Below are 17,710 nucleotides of genomic sequence, written 5' to 3'. Positions count from 1 at the left end.
GACAGCAGCCTAGCTGGCCCTGCTGGGGTCTGTCCTATGAAGCTCCCTTTGACAGAGAGAGAGAGAGAGAAAGACATGCTGGGAGCTGGGAGGGCGGATCAGGGCGGGTCCGTGTGTGTCACTGTGCGAGGCTTCTGCTCACCTCCCCCCGCCCCCATGCAAAGCATCTAACCAGGCCGGGGCAGCATCTCGCATCCCCTGGGCTCTGTGGCGGCGCTGGAGGAAGCTCTTCTGGAGGATGCCCCCTCCTGACGCTGGAGTCTTGGGGAGGGACTGGTCCCCACCTCCTCTGGGCTCTTGTGGTCTCAGTACAGCTTGGGGCAGGGGGGCAGCTGCTGGCAACGGCCGTGCCGGTCCTCGGCTCCTCGGCGTGGGTTCTTCCTGGAGGCTGGCCCTGGCAGAGGAGCTGCAGGCCGCCTCCTCCTCAAAGCGGTCTAGAGCCGCGTGACGAGGTAGCAGCTTCGGGGGGTATCCGGCAGCATTCGCTTCACGGCGCAGCGTGGTCCAGGTGCTCTAGGGATGAAGGGGAGGGTGAGTGGTACCCCTGCCAGAGGGCTGTTTGGCCCCTTACCCAGCAGCTAGGCGAAGGGTGCTTTGATTCATTTATAGTCTGCCTTTCCCACTGAGTCTCAAGGCGGGTGCTGGCTTAACTGTCCTGCCAGTTGTGTGTAGGGCGGGGGGGGGGGGTCCTGCAGAACCCACCCTCCGAGCCATGAGGTTGCATGGAGCGCACTGGAGCCCAGGGGTGGGGTGTGTGGGGTGAGAGCGGTGCTTGGGCCTGGGGGGGGGCTTATGGCCCAGGAGCCACACTCTGTTTCCCCTTGCAATGCCCCAGCACGGAAGGCGGGGGCAGGCAAGAAGCGACGCTGACTCTCGTGCCCTGCTTGCGAGGGGCTTGAGTTGCCATCTCTAGCTGCACCCCCCCAGACCCCAAATGCCAAGGGGGGAGGATGGGGTCATGTAGTTTTTCTCCTCAGGTGCTGCAGATCTGAGCAGGTGAGGGTTATGGACCCCTTCCCTTCCGGACGTCCCTCAAGGTCTACGGAATCGTCTCTCATCTGTTCTGCTGAGCAGCCGGCTTGCCAGAAGCCCCCAGACCCCTTCCATGAGCGTGGCTGGGCTGCTGCAAGGGCCGAAGAGGCCTACCCTCCAGGGCAGACCCCTGAGAGGATTTCTGCTTCCGCACATGGAGAGAATGTGCAGCGCTTAGGCAGAGATGGGGGCACACTGGCAGGGCAACGGCCACAGGCTCCACCCCTGGCAGCTCCTTCGAGGGGCTTGGGAAGAGGAAGGCCGCCTGGAGAGGGGGCGGCCTGAGAAGTGGGGGCGGCTCCTGCGCTGCTGCGGGGAAATACTTGCCACACTTCTTGCCCCCCCCCCAGTCCTCAGCCTCCTGGGCTCCCTGAGTGGGTGGGAAAGTGGGGGCAGGCTGTGCAAAGGCAGGAGGGGGTGGGTTGCAGCAAGTCCCCCACCTCATATGCAGACCAAGAGCCCCCCCCCATTATTCTCCAGGATTTTGCACATACATGCAGGGGGGGGGGGAGCCGCCTTCTGTGTGGCCTTGGTTGCGGATGCAGCTCCGCTTGTGATGGAGGGGAGACTCCCTGCCTGGTGCCAGGAGCAGGTCCAAGCCACGGGAGGGCTCTTGCCCACCTGCCTTGAGGATCCTCCGGCCTTCGGCCTTGGGGGTGCATCCCAAGGGGGCTTCCCCCATTGCAAGCGGCTGGCTCTTTTCTTCTCAAGGCAACTGCCCACAGCAAGTGCCTTGCCAGCAGAGAGCCTGGGAGACCCCCCTGCCCCCCCAAAGAGGGATCGGAAGCTCAGGCCTCAAGAAGCACTACCTGGGCGCCTGGGGTGGGGCCGCGCCTGGGCTGCCTGGGAGGTCCGGGTGGTACTCCTGACGCAGATGAGATGCCAGGGGGCAGGAGAAATGCAGAGACAAACATAGATGAGGGGAAGAATGGGGTGGCCGATGGTCCCACTGCAGAGGGGCTGGAGACTCTCCCCAGCCATGGAAGAGAAAAGGTAATGAAAGCGGAAGTGACTGCCCTGGGGGCTGAGGGGCACAGAGCTACCCTCTGGCCTCTGCTCCCCTCCCGCCCTGTTTTCCAGACTGCCTCCCCCCACCCACCCTTGGAAAACCAGAGAAATGCAGAAGGAGGGGAACATTTCCATTCAGGTGGGTGACGGAGGCCTCTGCTGCTGCCCCCAGACCCCCCCCCCCCCGAGCTGAAGGGGATCCCCTGCCTCCCCAGAGGAGCGTCCCCCCCCCTCTGCCTCAGTCAAGAGGAGAAGGAAGAGGGCTGCTTGTCCCGGGCTTCCCAGCCTCCCGTCAGCATCCCCTGCCCAGGCTGGGCTCTGGAGGAGGAACCCCCCCCCCCCTTACCAGGCTCTGGCTGTTCCGCCTTCCTGCCCGCTTCCTGTTCTGATGGTAGTTGAGCAGCTTCTCCTGCAGCACCTGGTGCAGAACAGGGAAGACAGAACAGGGCAATTGGGCTCCGCCCTGAGCATGTGCAGAATGCCTCTTCTAGACCCTCGGGCAGAGACTCGCGGGTGCTTCCCAGCAACTCTCCTTTGGGCGTCCAGGTTCTGCGTTCCCTCTTGCAGGCAGGCCTCATCTCTGCCCACACCTTCGACTCCTGGAGCAGCCTGCCACCTGGCAAGCACCTTGAGGGGGCACCCGCTCCTCCTCTTGGGGCTCTGGGGGAAGGGGGAAGGTTGAGCAGCTCCTGCTGTGGCTCTCTGAGCTGCCCTTCTCCGTGGCTGGATCACTGCCCCTGCAGCTGGCAGAAGGGCTGCTGCTGCCAGGGGAAGGGGCACTGGCAGAGAAGCCCCCCTCGGGCCGAGGGCCACAGGCCTTCCTGGCCCCTCCCACTCCCATGCCTGGCCCACGCACCTCATACAGGTAGTCCAAGATCTCCAAGATGGTGAGGAGGCTGGCCCCAATGAAGAGCCCCATCTGGCCCCCGATGTCACCTGGTGGGGCAGAAAGAGAGCCGAGGCTGGGGGGGGTCTGCATTGCCCTCCCCCCATAGCAGGCCCTGTGCTCCTCCCATGAGGTGGCTGCAGCAGGGGAGGGGAGGGTTGGGGAGGCAGGTGCTGAGCCGTCTTTTGCTAGCCGCCCCCCTGCATGGAGACATCCCCCCCCCGGCCCAGTCCCTCAGAAGTTACTCATAGAATCCTAGGGTTGGAAGGACCCGCCAGGGTCATCTAGTCCAAGCCCCTGCACAATGCAGGAAATTCACAGTTACCCCCCCCCACACACACACACAGTCACCCTTACTCCCCACCCCGCCGCTGTGTCCTACTCTGAGCCCCCAGCCTCAACTGCAGTTCTGAGGCGAGCAGAAGCCAGCCTGCTAAATCAGCCTGAGCCCGTCCATAGGAGCCCTGGGGCTTCGGAATCCCTCCCAGATCAGTACAGGTTTAATTTATTTAACTCCAACCCGGGCTCAAACATCCAAAACGTCATAAACCCCTACACACCCACACCCCTCCCCCTTAAAAGCTCTGGGGAATAAAACGGCTCTGCAGGGCCTTCTGAAGTCGTCTAATGATGGTGCCGCCTAAGACCTCAGGAAGCCACGATGGGAGTGGGCACGGGCTCTGGTTGATACCAGCCAGGCTGCCGTAAGTGGGGGAACGGACAGCAGGTGGCAGCCTGAGGACGGTGGGCAGCCTGTGGGGGGAGACAATCCTTCAGATATCTCGGCTCTGGGCCATGATGGGCGTCAAAGGTCAGAACCAGGAATTGGGACTGGGCTTGGAAAAACACACTGGCAGCCAAGGGAGCTGTTTTCAGCGGGGCACAGTCTGGTGCTGCCGGCCGGGAATCTGCTCCTGCCTCCTGGACCAGCTGCCATGTCTAGGCTGACTTCAATCCCAGCCCAACCTACAGCATGTTACAGTAATCCCTCTACAAGGTTCCAGAGCATAGATCACCGCAGCCAGACTCCGCACGGCTGAGTCTAAGAAAAGAGAGAGTGGGCGAATCAGATGCAGCCGGCTTAAGGCACTCTTGGCCGCTGGGCCAACCTGCTTTTCAAAAACCAAGGCTGCCTCCCTGAGTAGCCCTCGCCCACCTTTTGACCCGCTCTGCGATCAACCGCATTAGTGGATCCAGTCCTCAATGAGTTATCGGGCACTGGTCAAGTTCTTTTCCCCTGCCAGGGAACTAGCAGGCCTCGGGCTCCCTCCCGAGTTGGCCTCCCCAGTCAAGCCAAAAAATGCACGACCTCGGGAGGGAGCAGGCCGCTCTTCCTGTGCGCCTCTCTCTCTCTCTCTCTCTCGGCTTCCAAGGCACGGCACTGCCAGGGGAGCTGAGCTCAGAGCCAGTCACCCACACGCAAAGCCGCCTTCCTTGTTCTCGGGAGGGCCCTTGCCCCGTGTTCCTTCCCCCATCCCTGCTGGGGCCAGGACGCCGTGGCAGCTCCCCCAGCCTCCCCTCAAAGCAGCCCACGGGCACAAAGCCCTTCCAGCCAGCTGAGGCCTGGCTCTGAAGCTCAAGGGAAATGCTGGGCTCCCTTCGTGGGCTCCGAACCTCAGTGGCACCTCCCAGGAAGCAGATGGCAAGAAGAAACTGTCCCGGAATGAGCTGAGCCCAATGGGTAAGCCCACCCCAGAGGTGCCAGTGCTGGGGCCGGGAGCCAAGCCAAGCGGTTCAAGTGGTGTGGCCAGCTGCGCTCTGCACAGCTAGACCCAGGCTCCAGCGACGCTCCCCCTCCCTGTGACGGAGTCTGCCCTGGACTCATCCGCGCCACTCACCCAACAGGCCAGCCACCTCGTAGGCCTTCTTCTGCTCGATGGTCTCGTAGCTCAGCGCCTCAAAGAAGATGTCCAGCACCAGCAGGTTCTCCCTAAGCGCCCGGGGCAGAAAGAGGAGAGGCTGCTGTGGGGAGGAGGAGCAGCGATGCCCAGGGGAGCAGGAGGGGCCCGGCTGAGCCTGCAGCAGGTCAGGCTGGTAGGGGGCTTCTGCATGTTGCAGGGGCGGGGGGGGGGCAACCAGAGGGTGGCAAACTCACATGACGTATTGCTCGCTGCGGTTGTATTTCTTGGCCAGGTATTTTGCAGAAGCCTTGCTAGGAATCTTGACCACAGAGAGCTCTTTGCCGAAGCGCACCGTCTCACAGGGCGTCTGGCACATGCAGAACTCATTGTCTTTCTCTACCAAGAAGTCTGGGGACAAGGGGGAGGGCATCGTGCCTGGCTGAGGGGGCTGCGAGACCCTCTGCAATGCCCAGAGAACCAGCTCTCCCCCAGGCCTGGCCAGCCACTTCCTTGTCCCCCCTCCAGACGGCTATCAGCCACCTGCTTTCTCAAGGGCATGGACAAAGAGCAACTTGCGGTGAGGACAGGACTTACCCAGAGCTGGGTCAGCACATTCCTTGTACAGTTCTGGGGTGCAGATGTTGGCATTTCCTGGTCGTGAGGAATACAGAGTCAGGGCATACAGAAGAAAAGCTGCCCCCAAAACCTCAGCACTGGCATCGGGCCTGGCCCTGCCCGTTCTCCTCTCAAGGCCATATTACGCTCTGTGCACCCCTTGAAATCTCCCCAAGAGGTGAATGCTCTGCTGTGTGCCCCCCCTTACATTAGAACCAGAGGGGGCGTGGGTGCCAGTGGCTCTGTGTGCACGAGAGACGTGCCTGCGGCCACAACCACCATTCTGGCACTCACATCGTTCTCCTTTGACCACAGCGTGAGATGACGGAGTAGGTCCGTCCAGTCCGTACCAGGAACCCCGCCCCCCTCCCCAGCTGCCTCTCCCTGACCTGGCATGTGCACCATGCGGCAATTGCATTTCTCTGCCAGGTAGCGGGTCTCGCAGTCAATGCGGCAAGCGGCCGTGCTGTAGTTGGAGAAGAAGTCTGACTCAATGGGGCTGGATTTGCAGTCACCCCACGGGGGCGGGAGGTAGAAGAGCTGAGGCAAAGGGCAGTCAAGGAAACAGCTCTGGGGGCAGATACCCTCCCGGCCCAGGGAGCAGGACCCTGGCGGAAGCCCCACCCACCCCTAAGCCAAAGAGGGTGGGCTTTGGAGCCTCCCTGCCCCACAAAGGGTTGCCAACCTCCAAGAGATCTCCCGGAATTGCAACCGACCTCCAGGCCACAGAGACCTGTTCTTCTGGAGAAAAGAGCGGCTTTAATAAATGTGGAGGGCAGTTTTTATGACATTATACCCCACTGAGGTCCCTCCCCACCTTTCTCCCCAGGCTCCATCTCCAAAATCTCCAGGAATTTTCCCAGCTTGGAGTTGGCAACCCTACTCAGTCATGCTGCCCCGACCAGCTTCAGCAGGCCCAGCAGCGCAGGGGGAGGGAAAGTGCATGCGAGAGAGTGGCCGAGTGTCCATCAGACAGGGTGGGGCTGCTTCCAAGAAGGAGGTGGGGAAGGCCGTGTCTGCCTCTTGGCCCCCACTGGCCCTGCTGCTGCAGAGAAGAGTGACGGGTGGAAGGGGGCCCTCCTGTCCAGGCTCTGGGGGGTGGATACTCGCTGCTGCTGGCAGGAGACAAAGGTCTGGAACCCGGGGGCTATGCCAAAGCCCAGCTGATCGATGGAAGGCGGTTCCTCCTGGCTGTGGATTTGGACCTTCATGCCTGCCTCATAGGAAGTCTCCTCTGCAGAACAAGAAAGAAGAGGAGGAGGAGGAGGAAGAGAGGACGGCGCCCAGCCAGGGAAGGCCAAAGGGACTCGAATGGGGGAGGGAGCCTGCCTGTGCCTCTGTTGCCCTGCAGCACAAAGTCCCAGGGAACTGGGCACAAATGCAGATGAGAACACCCTGCCGTGTGGGACAGGTGAGGTGCGACCCACCCTGCTCTCTGCAGAGGACACCAGGGCCCTGCTCCAGCACTGCCCCTGAGAGTGGACTGGACACCCTCCGACTGCAGGGGCCATTTTTGAACGTCCTCCTCTCCGCCATGCAGACCCTCCCCGTTTGCCAGGCTAGTTCTCTACTTGCAGGAGATTTTCTTTATATGGGGGGCATTCAGAAGTGGTATCTCTCCTCCCCCTGCAAATCCACACGACCCCCAGGTCATGTGACCAGCTCAGCATCCGGCCTAGAGGAGAAAGCAAAGTGTGATCTGGTGTTCAGGTTGAGGGCCAGGTGGGCAAGCTCAGGTGCCTAGGGCAGGGCCCTGAGCTTCTCTGCACAGGTCACGCTACCTGCGTCATAGCAGGTAGTTCTCCACGGCTGCATCTCGCAAGCTCTGCAAGCAAGAAGACGCCAGCAAGGCCAAGAATAAGAGGCCAATGTGTCCGCAGGAGGCAACTGGGGCAGCAGCCCCTCTTCCTCTCAGGACTACAGCTCAGAAACCCCTTTGCTCCAGGGGAAAGCCACGCAGCGGAAACGGGGTCTGCAGGGCTGGATATGTGACTCCGGACATCTTGGGCAGGTACCCACGGCCGGGGGCTCCTTGTCCTCTGCTGAGAGGGGCGTGCGGGCGAGACTCGCAGGGCCCTGCTGGAGCCGGGCTGACGGCCCCCCCACTCAGGAAGAACGAGGACCCCAGGCTGGGGTGGGGGTGGGCATCAGGCTTGGCAGAAGGGAACGGATTCCTCAGGCGGGGCCTGTTCCTTGGGTGACAAACCCCAGGAGGACAGCAGTGGCCCTTGGGAACATGGAGACGAGTCTGTCTCCACCCGCCAGCAGACACAGGGCAGGGCAGGGGCAGCAGCACTTCGGGCAGAGGTGCGCTGCTGAAGGAAATCCTTGGGTTGCTAGGCGGGAGGAGGAAGTCCCGGCCCCCCAAGGCAGGATTCTCTGCACTGTCGGGGTACCAGTCTGGGGTCAGTGCAGCAGGGGGAGGGGCTGCCCTGGCATCGGTCTGCAAACTTACAGCACAAAAACGTGCACAGCACCCAGGGGCACTCTTCTGTTGCCAGGGCACTGGGAGCCAGTGGGGGGGGGAGTGCTTTGCAAGTCAGATCAGGGTCAGGGAGTCCCAGGTGCGAATCCCCCCATTGCCAAGGAGGCTTGCTGGGTGTCCTCGGGCCGGTCACTGTCTCTCAGTCCAAACCACCCTCACAAGGTTGTTGTGAGGATAAAATCAAGGAGAGGAGAACAATTTAGGCCACTTTGTGTCCCCCCCCCCCGGGGAGAAAGGCTAAGTTTAAATGAAGTAAATAAAAGATCTGTACAACTTGATTAGGAAACTCAGTACAGGGAAACTGATTTTTAGTATATTTTAAATTAATTTTACTGTGTTTGAATGTTTATCGTAGCAAGTTTTTTTTTTTTTAAATTGCAGTTGGGCAAAATCTACAGCTGTCTGTACACGTGCCTTACCTGTGGCGCCCCACCTGTGGAATGGCCTGCCGGAGCGGTCAGGAAAGCTCCTGCCCTCCTCAGTCTCCACAAACTATGCCAATTATTCAGGAGGGCTTCTTGCCGTCCGGTAAGGAATGGCTCAGAGAGGTGCCTTGGTAAGGGGAAAGGGCTGCAGACGGGGTCCTGTCTGCTGATGGAGCCACGTCCCGCATCATTAAGGGTGTCACGTTTAATTCCTTCTGCTTTGTTTCATCTCTGGGCTTGGACTTACATTTCCTTCCACATTTCTGCAACCCATGCCCCATTGGGTTTGTTCACTGGACGTCCTAGCTACGGATTCTATTGACCTGCTCTGTGTGATCCACCTTGTGTCTCAGTGAGAACGGCGAAATGTAAAATAAATCGATCGATAGATACAATTTTATTGGTGTCATCAACCTTGGGGACTTTTTTTAATTGTAAGGTGGCCTATAAAGAAAGAAGGTAACTCTACAGATAAAGGTCCGTTTCGTAGATCCTGATCTCCCTGGCCTCCCTCCCCCTCCCCACCCAAACTCTAAACTGCTTTGCCAGGCAGCAGAGGAAGGAACAGGAGAAGTCAAGTCAGCCAGGTTTGCTCACAGTTATTCTCATTTCTTTCAACGCCCTAATAAATTGATTTTTTTTCAAAGCATTTCCACCATCTGTGCCCCGCCCCCGAATTCAACGCAACACACAGAGCAAGTGTGGCTGTCCCAACAAATCTCACCTCCTGGCACAGACTTGCTTCATTTCAAGAAGGCCCCCCCCCATCAGGAGCCCCCACTGTACCCTGGGACCCTCCCCAATTACTTGTCACAGGTGCGGATCCCAGCACCTGCTGTCATCAGGAAGGCCCTCTAGGCCGTGGCCCTCGGCCGGACTCACCCGCCTCGCCCCAGACAGGCAGGTACTCGTCCTGCTGGATGTTCAGCATGACCTCCAAGCCGTTGCCTGTGCCACCTTTGGCTGTGGTCAGGAGCGGGTGGCCTGGAGCCCCCGAGTTGAATGTGTAGCACTTGCCCAAGCGGGTGAATATCTGTGGGGAGCAGAGAGACGGATGAGGCACCAGCAAGAGAGCACTGAGCAGGTGGGGGGGGCGGCCGCCTGGCTCACGGGGGTGCAGAGCTCCCTTCGCCTCCTCTTTTGGCACATGGATTGGGAAAAGCAGCGCACTGCAGGTGCTCAAGTGCAGAGGCCTGCCTGGCAGGGCTGTGTGGAGTCAGGGCCACACGGGGGACTGGCAGAAGCTGCCTTCTGTGTGCCAGGCACTGCTGGCTGGAGCTGCCGACTTGGAGGGGCCGCGTTTGTCCAGGGTCTCCCCCGAGCCTGTTGCCCGATTAGCCGGAACACCATCTGCATAATACCTTCCATTTGGTCCAATAAGAGGGTGTGAGCTTTGGAGGTTCTGGGGGTTAGGAAAAAAAGTTTTAAAAGGGGAGAAAACTTGTTACACTGAGCTATGGAGCATTCTTTGATGCTCAGGAAACACCACTGGGACAGACCGCCCAATTGTCTGCAAAGCACAGAGAATCAGATCGGCAAGACGCAGCCAAAGGGATGCCACTTCCAGGAGGTGTCAAGCGGGTAGGCCATCTGGGTCTGTAGTAGAAGAGCAAAACTCAGGTCCAGCAGCACCTTAGAGACCACCTGGGTTTCCAGGGCATGAGCTTACACAGCTCATGCCCTGGAAATTTTGTGGTCTCGCTTGCAAAAGTGAAACACAAGCCTTCTAGCCCTCCTTATGCACGAGGGTTTGCTTGTGAGCAGGGGGGCTGCAATCCCTCCTTGCTCCTCTTCCCTATAGATTTCAGAGCGTTCCCTCTGCATCATATGAGGACAGCTACCATAGAAAACATTTAGGGGTTTAAGTTGGACCTCTGAGTTATTCAAGGGCTTCTGGGGACTTGCAAATACCTCCCTGTTCTTTACTCCCTATGAAGCTGCAAGAAGCTGACCTGGTAGCTCCTCTAAGAGGCCTGCATCCCCACCCACCCCCAAATTGCAGGGAGCAGTATGGCTCCAAAGCCCCCCTCCCCATACAAGTCCTTTACTAGGAAGCAGGTCTAACAGGCTGGACTGGCCCCCATACACAGAGATGGCCTGCCTGCCTGGATTAGAGGAGAGTGCATCTCAGTGGCTTCAGCCTGCTGGGCAAGGCAGCCGTGCTGCTCCAGAGATCTGTGGAGCTGGAAGGCAGCCATGCCAGGCCGTGCCACATGGACAGAGGACACCACCCTCTGCCTTGCCCCACAACAAGCTTTCAAGTGCCATCCGCTTCTCGGAGGGGCAGCCTTGCCCCCAGCCTGGTACGAAAAACAGAGGCCTTCCAAGAAGCCCCAAGGATGCCTAACGCTGAGGCTGAGGGCACCCGCCACGAGCAGGGCGGGGGCACTTCCTTCCTTCATCCCTCTGGGAATTCTGCACCTTGGCCTGCTGCCAACTGATGGACCAGGAAGAAACAGGGACTGGCTCCCCATCTGGATTCCTGACCCGTGGAAAAGAAACCACACGGGCACCTGCCTGCCCCCTTGCTCGCCTGCCCTACGTGGCGGTGCATAACATAAAGCAGCCTGGCCCGTGGGATGCTGTTCCGCCTGGGGCGGGGAGAGTTGCCAGCCCATTACAGGAGCCATTAGCGGAAAGGTGAGAAGAGAATCGATCCGTTGGGAACTGGAGAGAGCAGCAAAGTGACCCACAGGAGTGCCGAGTTGCACAGATGGGGGAAGGATTCCCAGCCCCGTCCCCACCTGCACATCCACCCCGGCCAGGCCAGCGCCTGCCGGCTTGCGTCCCCTTCCTGCTGGAGGGAGGGAAAGAGCCAGCATGTGTGTGTGGGGGGGGGGCGATGCACACACACCCAGCAGCCAGTTGAGGTGGAGTGCCTCTGCAGAAGGGGGTTCAGGGCACACTGAGCCTCCTAAGCCAGTCACGATTGCTCACTTAGCCTAACCCACAGGGCTGTTGGGAAGATGCAAAGGAGGAGAGGAGAGGAGGCCCCCAGGTGCTCCTTGACAGACGGGCAGAGTTAAAACCTGAGAAACAAACTTTGCTAAGGAGGCGCTTTGGTGGGGGGAGGCACGGCTAGGCCCCCCACCCCCGGATAAAGCAGCCCCCTCCTTCCCTCCGGGCTGCCCCTGCCTTTTATCAACACACACTGATTTCCAGGGAGTGGCTTCCAGCCTCCCGGGGGGGGGGGGAAGTGGGAGGCGCAGCTTTGCAGGGGGGCCTCCTCCACTAAGCAGAAACAGGGATGGAGGTTCTAAAATCAGGCGCTTGATCACACTGCCTGCACGGGAAGATTGCTGGACTTGGAATGGGGAGCCACGGGTTCAAATCCCCACATGCGCCATAACATTCCCCACCTCTTTCCTCCCAGCCTCGCCTACCACCTCAAGAGGTGTTGTGTGGGGAAAAGCCACACCTCCACATCTGTGCACCCCACCCTGAGCCACAGGTAAGCAACCCCTGGGCCCCTGCCCAGGCACCCAGAGCCTCTCTCGCAGGCCTGAAGCCTGTGCCCGGGGAAGGGCCTTAGAGCCAGTCAGTCTCCGCTCAGCGGGCCCTGGGAGAACTCGCTCCTGCTCTTGGCCCTGCTGGCCTCTTTCTGCACCCCTCTGGCTTGGCTGGAGGAGTGAGGAGGGCTGGGCCAGACGGCCTTGAGGGGAAGCCTCGTTCTGGAACGGACCTTCCCCCAAACTCGTGCGAGGGTCTTTCAGCAAGGGGGCCTCCCCGTGCGCCCCGGGCAGCATCAGCTCCCCTCCCCCATTGCCTCATTGGCTGGGGTCAGACAATGCCAGCTTGGCATCGGGGCCAGCCTGGCTCACGTGCTCAACGCTGCAGCTCCTCTGGCAGTAACTGGAGCAGCCTTGGGGAGCACATGCAGCGGGAGCAGAGCCGGAGGAAGAGCTCTCTGTGCCCGTTGCAGGCAGGAGCCCGGAGAGGAAAGGGCAGCCAGCTGCCAGCCTCCCCTCTGGATGCCCCTGCACCCCCCACCCAGAAGGAAAGTGCCCACAGGAGGGAAGGGGGGCCTCTGCTGCTCTCATCCTTCTTTATCCAAATTAGCTAATCTGGAGTACACCCCCCCCCCAGTTTTCCACATTCCACCCATGAACATGACTTGGGCCCAAGGGAGGGGACCCCTCCCTCCTTCAAGCACCCGGAGTGCAGAGACACAAGAGAATCTGCGTTCCCCAGCCTGCTCTCTCCCACCCATGGCCCCATCTCCACCCTCGGCGACATGAACTCTCACAAGCAACCACTGGACAGGCGGCCATCGCTCTCCCTGCAGTTCCTACAAGCGCAGAGCCCTGCCTCCGGACGAAGCCCTGCTCACGGCTTTGCAAGTCCAACCTAGCCGGACGCTGCCTGCGGGGAGCCCAACTGCCTGAAGACCAGGGGTGGGCCTCAGAGCCCTGCAACTCCGGCCCCCTCCCCACGCACAGGCACAGCCGTGGAGGGAAGGGGGTGGCCAAAGAGGGATCTCACCACCAGCCACATGTGGGGGGGGGGAGCAGAGCAGGGCCTCAGCAGTCCACCTGCCGTGGAGCAGGGCTGTGGCCAGCGGGTCACAGGCCAGTGGAGCAGGCCAGCAGGCCCACGGAGGGCTGACCAGAGGGGAGCTCTAATGACCGTGGGCCTGTGACAGAAGCCGCCAAGGAGGAGGCCCCGGGAGGGCTGTGGCTACCCATCCGTGGGCCAAGGAGCGGGGGGGGGGGCCTTGGTCAGGGTGGGGGGGACAACTCACAGTGGTGAAGTTCTCGGGGCCGCATTCCCGGGTGCCAAAACGGCAGTCCAGCAACATGTCCCCCAGATCGTGGCCAGCACGTTGGAAGAAATCCTGCATGTCGAAGCTCCTGCTGGGGAAGAATCCGGGCGGGCTGGCATCTGCACCCGGTTGGCCCAGGGCTTGCAAGTAGTCCGCAAAGTCTGGGGGCTCCACGCCGAGCAGCTCCTGCCCCACCCAGTGCAAGTCATTGCGGGTCAGCCGGGACCGACGGATGCGGTTGTAGTTACAAAGGGTGATGGCTGGGAAGGTGAGCAGCTTCCCCTCCTCCTCGTCCAGCATAGTGACATGGTGATACTCCCGGTAATACTGGACCCGTTCGGCCACCTGGTACAGAAAGATCCCAACCGCAGCCAGGACAGCAGTGGCCCAAGCCATACGGCGTGGTGTGAACGGCCCCGGCAAAAAGACATGGCTGATGCCGTGCAGAGTGCAACTGCCGGCAAAGTTCACAATGTCGGAGGCCTTGGGGGAAGCCGCCTCCCGGTCCTGCTGCCCAGGCTCCTGCATGGTCCTCGGCTGCTCTCGGCAGCCCAAGAGGTAGGGGTGCCTCCTGCCTGCCTGCCGGGACCAGGAGCTGAGCCCAGCTGGGTGGATTGTATTTCAGGAGCCCGGGAGCACCTGGAGTGGGGAAGGGCTAGGCGGCGGCATCACGGCAGCAGCAAATCCTGGCACGGGAGGGATGGGCCTGGCAAGGTGACCAAGGAGGCCTGGCTGGCTGCCAGCAGGGAGCACCGGAGGAAGGGCCAGGCGCAGCCGGCACAGCTGGCTTCATCCCTGGGTCGATTCGACGTAAGTCTAACCCCCGGATCCCAAAGATGGGGCCTACCCCCACCCCACCCATGCTCCCTGGTGCATCTGTGCTGGCCTCTTTCCTGACACCTCCCACACGCCTTCCTTGTCCTTTCCCAGTTCTGTCCATCCTCCTTTGCCCTGTTCTCAGCCCTTCCTTTGCTCCTCTTTCCTCTGCCACCTTCCATGCAACTCTTCCAAGCTTCTGCCCTTCCTCCTCTTCCAGCTGGGGCTGGGGCTGGGGGGCAACGCTGCAGCCTCCCCTGCCACCAAGTCTGGGCAGAAGCTGCAGCTTAAAGGTCGCTGGAGCTCAATGCTGTGTTCCATTAAGGGCCTGTGGTGTGTGTGCACATGAAACTGTGTGGCCACAACAACTGCTCTGCCACCAGGAGAAAGGAAGGGGGGGCAGCATGACCCCCCCCACACACAGAGTGAACTACAAGGAGGAGAACGGAGAATTTACACTCCCCCCCGCCTGGAACCCCCCCCCCAAATTTCCTATACTGCCACAGATGCCCCCACATGCCCCCCAGCGGAATCCCTGCACCACACAGGCTTGTGGACTCCCTATTGGCTCAATCTGGCTGCCCGTCCCAGAGCTCCCGCACCCACAAGGACCGTCCGAGAGTTGTGAGGACTGCCCACCGTACAATATTCCAGTTGGCTCAAGGCTAGTAAGGCTGGGCCTGGGAGATTTCTTGGTCCCCTTCAAAAAGGGCAATTTTCAATTACCCCACCCCAAATGCTTCAATCAGTTGAAATAGTATTGAAAAATATGAATAAGGGACAGAGCCGGGGGTGGGGGGAATCCAACACCTCTCCCCCAGCCCTGATGGAAGGCAAATATATTTATGTGAGAGATTCCCCCCACTCCTGGAGGAACGAAAGCACTGAAGAGCACCCCCCATCCCGATGGTGCTGGGGGTCCTCAGACTTCCGAAGGTGCCCCCTGGCCTATTCTGAGTCTCGCCAGGGGGGCATGCAGCATCTGCCGGGTGGGGCAGTGCCACCCACGCTCTCCTAACTGGCTGCAATTGTGTGGCAGGCAGGCGAAGGACCCCTTTGGCAGAGCTCTTGCCCACTGCAGAGCCCTGGAGAGAGAGTGAAGAGTCAGGCTAGTGGGTGCCAGCTTTGGGGAGGCGGAAAGAAAGAGGGTGTAAAAGAGGCTTTTCCATACCATAATAAACATTTGGCAGGGGCTCAGGAAGTCAGCTCAGATTGCTTCCGGGGCTGGAACTGGGCTCCTTCCCACGAACAGCCATCCCCAGGGGCTGCGTCGATGCCTTGGCTGGCCAGCGGATGGTACCTGCGGGCCTGCTTGTCTCCTCAAGCAGATGAGCATTTGGACCTCAGGCTGAAGGGCAAGCAGTAGCCAGAGGTCTGCCAAGGGTGCCTCACCCTGCCTGGGCCCTGCCACGAACATCAACTGCGTCTCTCAGCCAAGAGCCTCCTGCCCTGCTGGCCTCAACAGAGGAAGTGAAAAATGGCAGTGGGGCCTTCTGCAGTAAGGGTGGAGGAGGGCGGGCAAGAGAAAATCCTGGCCTGGAAGCCACAGCCTGTGGGGTCAAAGTGTTTGCTGCTCATGCCCAGATGTATGGCCATGAGCCTCAGCCAGCAAAGGGTTAAAAAAGGAACTCCGGACATGCTCAAAGGTGCCTCTTTGCCCTTAGCACATGTTCCCAACTCTCCCCCAACTCAGGGGCACAGCCCTTTCTCCTCACAAATGAAAGGCTTGCATCTGAGGAGGAGCACCAGTTTCCTGACCCAAGCGGTGTGTGTGTGTGTGTGTGCTTTCCTGCGTCCCCTGCCCTTGGCAAGCTCCTGTCATATATGTCTGTCTACATATCTGCTACGAGTATTCTATGTGCTCTGTAATGAGGGCTAATCCTCTGAGAGTATGGGAAGTGGCATATTGGGGGGGGTCTGTTTAGCTGGGAGTTGCTTATCTTACAGGTGCCTGCTGTGGTCTTTACTTTCGTTTTCACAGCTGCTTGTGTCCTTGAGCGCCGGCTCATCCTGGGAACTGAAAATAACTTCCTCTCTCCTACAGTTCTTCTCATCTCCTGTCTTAAAAACCCCTTCCCCCCACCCCGCTGGCTCCTTTGCACCAGAATCCTGACTGTCCATATCCTAAAGGCGGGAACTTTCCCTGTAACTAACCCCTCCAAACTTCTACACGTCACTTCTGCCAATACCCTTGTCTGTGTTTGCTGATACTGATGGATCTCTAATAAAGTAACTTTAACTCATCCCCTGGATTGTGTGCAGTGGAATACTCGGGGGATCTAACGGCCAGAACCTGACAGGTAGCAGAGCATCTTGTCCGCTGCAGCGCTGCAGCTACACAGAAGATGCTCTAAAGAAGCCCCTCCACAGATTTCCACATGGCACAGCCTCCTCTTCCCACATCCCAGGTTCTAGATCACACAGCACACCAGTGAGAGCCATGGGTAAGCCGGAGGACAAGGCTTCGCCTTAACTTCTTGTGCAGCCCTGGGAAAGAAATGCTCGTGGGACTTCAGTTCCTTGTTTATAAAACGGGGGGGGGGGGGGGAGACCTCACCAGAGTGCGACACAGGCAAACAAAACTGGGGGAGGAAGTGTGCTAGAAAGAACAGCTATGCACCCTTTTTCCTCTGAAGAAGCCCCTTCCAGCCCCGGGGATCAGCTCTGCTGGCCAATCCCTGGGAACTTGGTGGGGAGGGGGCACAGGCTGCGTCTGTGCAGGGCTGGATCAAGACCTTACACACTGTCAGATTATGGTGTCCCCATATGTAATTCGAAATAAAAAGAATACTAAGCCATAAAATAAAATTGTATTTCTTTTAAATGACACAAAACTTGCATGTATGCTGAAATAAAAAGAACTTCTAGATTTTGATTGCAAAATTCAGGTTAAGCTCATGAAAGCTGGCCCTATGAAGTGTCAGGTCCAGTATATATCTAAACTGTACTGACTCCATTTTCTAATGCTTCTAGTGTTTAAGTGCTTTCTCCCCAGGTGCACCAGTTCCCAGGCAGCATTCCCACCAGAGGAGATTGTTATGTCTAACACCGTTCCACCAAGCATTGGCCTTGAAGGAGAGCAGCTTCCCAGGACTGAAAGATGTTGTTTTGAGAACTATGGGGGGAGGCTGTTCCAGATGGGTATTGTTACTCTGTATCCTATGCTTGCTCTTCATTGGTAACAATGATCATGTACCATCCTGAGTCTCCTATTCAGGACAGTGGACTATAATGGACCTTTTCTGCAATAAAGCTTCCTTTGCCAGACATTGGACTTATTCTTGCTTCTAAAGGGAATCTTGCAGAGAGTACCTTATTTAGCCACAGTCTGACATTTTGTTACCAATCATGTCTGCGTCGGGCCCAGCGGAATCCAAGGTTGTCCCGGACAGGGATCCTTTGTTTGATCCGTATGCGTCTCCCGACAATCAACAGGTGCAAACCCAAGACTCCCAGGAGCTGGGAGCAACCGGGAACGGAACCGGAGCCTCCACTTCTACCCTGCCTCTCATCGACTTCAGTACTCGAAACGAGACCGAAAGCAATCTCGGGGCAAGGCCGAAAGCAACCGCTCTCCCCTTGATCTCGGTGCCCACCCCGTCGGAGTGGGGAGCCAGACCCCGAGAAACCAGAGAGCGCCGGGCAGGTGGACTCCATCCACGAGTCTCGATGGACGGGCGCCGAAGCCTAGAAACCGTCCCGGAACTAGATAGCAGCCAACCATGGCGATATTGGAACAGGACGTTTGAGCAGATGGAGGGGGACACGTCTCGCCGAGGCGCCCTGAGTTGGGATTATTCCGAACTTGCCCCGTGGAAGGAGCCAACGGAAGTCCCTGAA

At 59.2% G+C, this 17,710-nt stretch overlaps 1 protein-coding gene across 1 annotated transcript; it reads right to left on the bottom strand.

Moving 5' to 3' along the window:
• Positions 1-434: 434 nt before the first annotated feature.
• ASIC3 (acid sensing ion channel subunit 3) lies at positions 435-13,582 on the bottom strand. The gene is made up of 11 exons (XM_054990989.1): positions 13,034-13,582; positions 9,175-9,325; positions 6,489-6,616; positions 5,772-5,922; positions 5,362-5,418; positions 5,022-5,175; positions 4,765-4,856; positions 2,897-2,976; positions 2,387-2,458; positions 1,161-1,402; positions 435-513 (listed from the first exon to the last, which is right to left on the bottom strand). The coding sequence occupies exons 1-11, from the start codon at positions 13,580-13,582 to the stop codon at positions 435-437; spliced, it is 1,755 nt and encodes a 584-aa protein (XP_054846964.1).
• Positions 13,583-17,710: the final 4,128 nt, after the last annotated feature.

This window comes from Eublepharis macularius, chromosome 11 (genome assembly GCF_028583425.1).
Source record: "Eublepharis macularius isolate TG4126 chromosome 11, MPM_Emac_v1.0, whole genome shotgun sequence".
Taxonomy (NCBI): Eukaryota; Metazoa; Chordata; class Lepidosauria; order Squamata; family Eublepharidae; genus Eublepharis; species Eublepharis macularius.
This window is presented reverse-complemented; position numbering and strand designations above follow the sequence as displayed.

What these genes read in the sequence shown, in the direction of transcription:
- ASIC3 (XM_054990989.1), bottom strand. Translation starts at nt 13,582, where the DNA reads ATGCAGGAGCCTGGGCAGCAGGACCGGGAGGCGGCTTCCCCCAAGGCC. An exon ending in TCTCCTGCCAGCAGCAGCGA is followed by an intron (nt 5,923 to 6,488) that starts GTATCCACCCCC and finishes CCTTTGCCTCAG; the next exon opens with CTCTTCTACCTCCCGCCCCC. An exon ending in GGCGGAACAGCCAGAGCCTG is followed by an intron (nt 1,403 to 2,386) that starts GTAAGGGGGGGG and finishes CCACCCACTCAG; the next exon opens with GGAGCCCAGGAGGCTGAGGA.